Source organism: Monopterus albus, unplaced genomic scaffold (assembly GCF_001952655.1).
Source record: "Monopterus albus unplaced genomic scaffold, M_albus_1.0 scaffold186.1, whole genome shotgun sequence".
Classification (NCBI taxonomy): Eukaryota; Metazoa; Chordata; class Actinopteri; order Synbranchiformes; family Synbranchidae; genus Monopterus; species Monopterus albus.
The window spans coordinates 2,175,023-2,180,351 of NW_018128066.1; the positions used below are offsets into that span (position 1 = coordinate 2,175,023).

A 5,329-nucleotide genomic window follows, 5' to 3' on the forward strand; every position below is an offset into this window, starting at 1 on the left:
TACAGTGCCTTGCTAAAGTATTCGGCCCCCTTGAACTTTGCGACCTTTTGCCACATTTCAGGCTTCAAACATAAAGATATAAAACTGTAATTTTTTTGTGAAGAATCAACAACAAGTGGGACACAATCATGAAGTGGAATGAAATTTATTGGATATTTCAAACTTTTTTAACAAATAAAAAACTGAAAAATTGGGCGTGCAAAATTATTCAGCCCCCTTAAGTTAATACTTTGTAGCGCCACCTTTTGCTGCGATTACAGCTGTAAGTCGCTTGGGGTATGTCTATCAGTTTTGCACATCGAGAGACTGAAATTTTTGCCCATTCCTCCTTGCAAAACAGCTCGAGCTCAGTGAGGTTGGATGGAGAGCGTTTGTGAACAGCAGTTTTCAGTTCTTTCCACAGATTCTCGATTGGATTCAGGTCTGGACTTTGACTTGGCCATTCTAACACCTGGATATGTTTATTTGTGAACCATTCCATTGTAGATTTTGCTTTATGTTTTGGATCATTGTCTTGTTGGAAGACAAATCTCCGTCCCAGTCTCAGGTCTTTTGCAGACTCCATCAGGTTTCCTTCCAGAATGGTCCTGTATTTGGCTCCATCCCTCTTCCCATCAATTTTAACCATCTTCCCTGTCCCTGCTGAAGAAAAGCAGGCCCAAACCATGATGCTGCCACCACCATGTTTGACAGTGGGGATGGTGTGTTCAGGGTGATGAGCTGTGTTGCTTTTACGCCAAACATAACGTTTTGCATTGTTGCCAAAAAGTTCGATTTTGGTTTCATCTGACCAGAGCACCTTCTTCCACATGTTTGGTGTGTCTCCCAGGTGGCTTGTGGCAAACTTTAAACGACACTTTTTATGGATATCTTTAAGAAATGGCTTTCTTCTTGCCACTCTTCCATAAAGGCCGGATTTGTGCAGTATACGACTGATTGTTGTCCTATGGACAGAGTCTCCGACCTCAGCTGTAGATCTCTGCAGTTAATCCCGAGTGATCATGGGCCTCTTGGCTGCATCTCTGCTCAGTCTTCTCCTTGTATGAGCTGAAAGTTTAGAGGGACGGTCAGGTCTTGGTAGATTTGCAGTGGTCTGATACTCCTTCCATTTCAATCTTATCGCTTGCACAGTGCTCCTTGGGATGTTTAAAGTTTGGGAAATCTTTTTGTATCCAAATCCGGCTTTAAACTTCTGCACAACAGTATCTCGGACCTGCCTGGTGTGTTCTTTGTTCTTCATGATGCTCTCTGCGCTTTAAACGGACCTCTGCGACTATCACAGTGCAGGTGCATTTATACGGAGACTTGATTACACACAGGTGGATTCTATTTATCATCCTTTGTCATTTAGGTCAACATTGGATCATTCAGAGATCCTCACTGAACTTCTGGAGAGCGTTTGCTGCACTGAAAGTAAAGGGGCTGAATAATTTTGCACGCCCAATTTTTCAGTTTTTTATTTGTTAAAAAAGTTTGAAATATCCAATAAATTTCGTTCCACTTCATGATTGTGTCCCACTTGTTGTTGATTCTTCACAAAAAATTACAGTTTTATATCTTTATGTTTGAAGCCTGAAATGTGGCAAAAGGTCGCAAAGTTCAAGGGGGGCCGAATACTTTCGCAAGGCACTGTACATATATACATACACACTGTGCAGGAGGATACAGCTGAGTGCTCCCTAGTGGACAAACTACACAACATAGAGTGTATATAAATAATCTCAAACATACAGCATCTTGCCGATTATAAGATAAGATGTATACTGCTTTGGCTGATTTATTGGTCCAGCTCTAAATTATAAACCACGAAATATCACAAAATGACATTAAACATGCTGTAAATTGTGAAACTGAAGATGGATACAAAAATTACTAATCTGACTTTATTAAAGTTACCTTTACATGCAGGGACTCTGTCATCATCAGTGTAATCAGAAACATTATATAACCTACTTTGTTTCACCTACACCAAATAAGGTTCTGAAAGGTAAGAGCACACTAGCTACAGCCATGCGTTCATAACCGGAGTCATCCCATTGTAACGGTATCAGTTTTGTTCACATAAACGTAAAACATAAATCCGTGTGTGGTTGCCAATCTATTATACCACTGGTGATGGTAAACCAGCATTCAAACGTTGTGGCTCAGGTTTAAAAAATGCTTCAAACTGATGTTTCTGAAACACTTTCTTGTGTATTTTAGTGGGGTTTGCCTCTTGACGGAAAAACCACATCATGTGTGGCCAAACCCTGGAATGAGGTTGACATCCGTATCTATTTTTCCACTGAAAAAAAGGACTCACCGGGTCTTTGGATTTACACAAATTATGCTAGTATATGCAACGCAATTCATTCATATTTCCTCTGTTAACATAATTCAAACAAGTTAACTCTTAAAGAAAATTATGTTGGTTTTACACATTATCATTGTGTGGGACCGATGTACACATTACAATGAAGTAAATCCAACAAATCTTTTTTTTTCAGTGTAGTTTTAGAACCCACTTCTGTCCCGGACACTTACCTCGAGGTGTCCACTGCAAGCGTCGTCCTGATAGAGCTGGCACCATATTCCCACAAGAAAACAACACACATAGCGCCAAATGGTAAAAGAGTCGCACCCATGTCCCCTCTCCGTTCTGGGACAGATAATCTATTGAGGTGAAAACGTCTTAACATTAGCAAAATGCCACTGTTTTTTTTATCTGTCAGTAACCCGCGGGGGTAGTGTCATCACAAATCCTTATCAAGTATCCAGAAGAGGTGACGCACGTGGAGCATGTAAGTGCTGCGCAGCACGGTGTGTCCGGAGCCCCGTCCCAACTTTACGCACTGAGGGGAAAGACCCCTTCCAGAGCTACTCAAGGTTTTACAGCCCAGTGTGTTCTCGCTAATCCCTCTGGATTTACATTCCTCTCTTCAAAGTTGGGACTTGTATACATTGGTGGTGATGACCTATAATAACATCAACAACAGCAGCAGCATAATGCAACTACATTGCGTCCCAAAACCACGTCTATAGTAAGTCCATACTGCTGCTACTTTGAAAATCAACGCACTGCCAAACTGTTTCAAACATGAGCTGTGTGGGGGCGCTATTGGATGATGCAACATCAAAAATTAGGTTAATAAGATCACAGTAAAACGTGTCATTTGAAATAAAAATATACTACTTCAAAACAACAGGCGTGACTGACTAATGACTAATGCACAGAAGACAATGTAACCTCGAAATAATTTACACTGAGACTAAAATGGGAGAAATGACAAAAGACAATTTAACTGCAAAGGAAATGAAAAATTTAAAAGAGTGCAAATGCAATATAAGAATGAATGCATACATAAGACTATCCCAAAATTCAATAAAAACCTATGATAAACACAGCTTTGATTTACAAATGATAAATGCTGAGGTAACTCTTAGATTGTTGTAGTTTCATATACTAGGTGCTGCAGAGTAGCTAAAAATACTTTCATCATGTTTGAATTTCATTTTTGGAACAGACAGCAGACCAACCTTTGAGGTCTAATGTGCCAATGCTGTAGCAGAAGATTAAAGATGTACTGTGGTTCCAAAACCACTTGTGCTTTATAAATGAGTAGGAAATTTGAAATCAGGTCTTTGACAGACTAGAATTCAATGCAGAAATTTGAGAACTGAAGTTGTGTGGTCTTTGTTGCAGTAGTAAGCAGTAAACTGCCTGTGAGACTGTAACCTTCAGCCTTCCCTCTTTATTGCCACCAAAACCTATTATTTTAGTGTTTTAGTTTAGTTTTTTTTTGGGGGGGTTGTATAACCATTACTTGGTTTACTTAGTTGGCAGGTTCCAAACAACCTGAGCCATGATGCTATTTCTTCTCTGTTTACTTAGTCTTAACTTAGGTCTTATAGTTAGGGCTGGAACAGGTGACCCTGGGCCTTCCCATAGTTGTGCTGCTATAGGCCTAGGCTGCTGGGGGGCCCCATGATGCTCTGAGTTTCTATCCTCTCCTCCCCTCTCTCTCTCTATGCTTCTGTGTGCCGCCATTGCACATCGCTGGCTTTGTGTCTCCTCTCTCCCGTGATGTGTCCTGTCTCTCTCTCTCTCTCTCTCTCCTTGTGCCTTTCTGTGGGTTCACCTGGCTCTGGAGCTCTGCGTCTCTGGTGGGTGCTCGGCTGGCTGCGTCGGCCTGGCCAATGTTTGGTTGTTTGTTGTGTCCTGTTGCTTTTCTTCTTTTCCCTCTCCTCTATCCACTCACTCCAACTGGTCGAGACAGAAGGCCGCCCACCAAGAGCCAGGGTCTGTCGGAGGTTTCTTCCGTTAAAGAGAGTTTTTCCTCCCCACTGTCGCCAAGTGCTTGCTCAAGGGGGATTTGTTGGGTTTTCCCTCTGTAATAATAGTGATAATAGTAAGGTCTAGACCTTACTTTGTAAAGTGTCCTGAGATAACTTTTGTTGTGATTTGGCACTATACAAATAAAATTTGATTTGATTTGATTGAACTTGTTTCTTGTCATAGCAACATGAAATATGTTGTATCAGATATACTTGGTTTATAGGGTACACTTTCTGCACTAGCAACTGGTTAACAACAAGCTCCAAGACGGTGTGTTATGGCTGCTCTTATTTTCCCTCTCTCTTCACCTGCTTTAGCTCACTCTGGCCTTAATCACTTGTCATTACACTCACCTATCCCTCGTTAGCTATGTTGCCAGCATTATGAATACTCCTCCCTTACCTCAGTCAGACACCGGTTCATTCCCTTATGGCTATGTATAGTGATGAAGCAATGAACCAGTATCGAACCACTTCATCAATTGTATTGAACATTGGTTCATTCATTCAAGGGTTCATTTCAGTGACATCTAGTGGTGAAATAGGAGACATCAAAACAATGTCTGAATTAGGTTGAAGGTTGAAGGTTCTGTTCTGTCTGCATGTTTGAAAGAATAAATCAATCAATCAATCAATCAATTATGTGATGAGTGTAACTAGGCTTTGTGTGAATGATGTAAATACATGTTTGTAAAGATTGACTGATCGGTCAGTTGATTCTATAAATGTATGTAGTGTAGTAGTTGGGGTGGTGTGGTGGGTAGAGCAGTCATCTCCCAACCAGAAGGTTGAAGGTTCAAATCTCGGTGCTTGCAGTCCATGTGTCGAAGTGTCCTTAGGCAAGACGCCTCCTGTTACTTGCCATCGCCTGTTGACTGCCCGGCCCATCCTGGTCCCTCTGGAGTTCACCACCCAGCCTCACTCACCTGCACCTCATAGTCCTTAGATTCTGCTGGTGCCTGCCCAGTCTCGTTCTACTCAGTCAACTCTTGCTTTACATTTAATAAACTCAGTC

At 41.5% G+C, this 5,329-nt stretch overlaps 1 protein-coding gene across 1 annotated transcript in view; it reads right to left on the reverse strand.

Moving 5' to 3' along the window:
- The window catches only part of LOC109969930 (collagen and calcium-binding EGF domain-containing protein 1-like), a 51,094-nt gene extending 48,287 nt beyond the window's left edge, over positions 1–2,807 (reverse strand). Inside the window, exon 1 of the mRNA XM_020617157.1 lies at positions 2,524–2,807. Coding sequence (XP_020472813.1) covers positions 2,524–2,678 — 155 coding nt within the window. The 5' untranslated portion in view covers positions 2,679–2,807. The remainder of the gene's footprint in view (positions 1–2,523) is intronic.
- Positions 2,808–5,329: the final 2,522 nt, after the last annotated feature.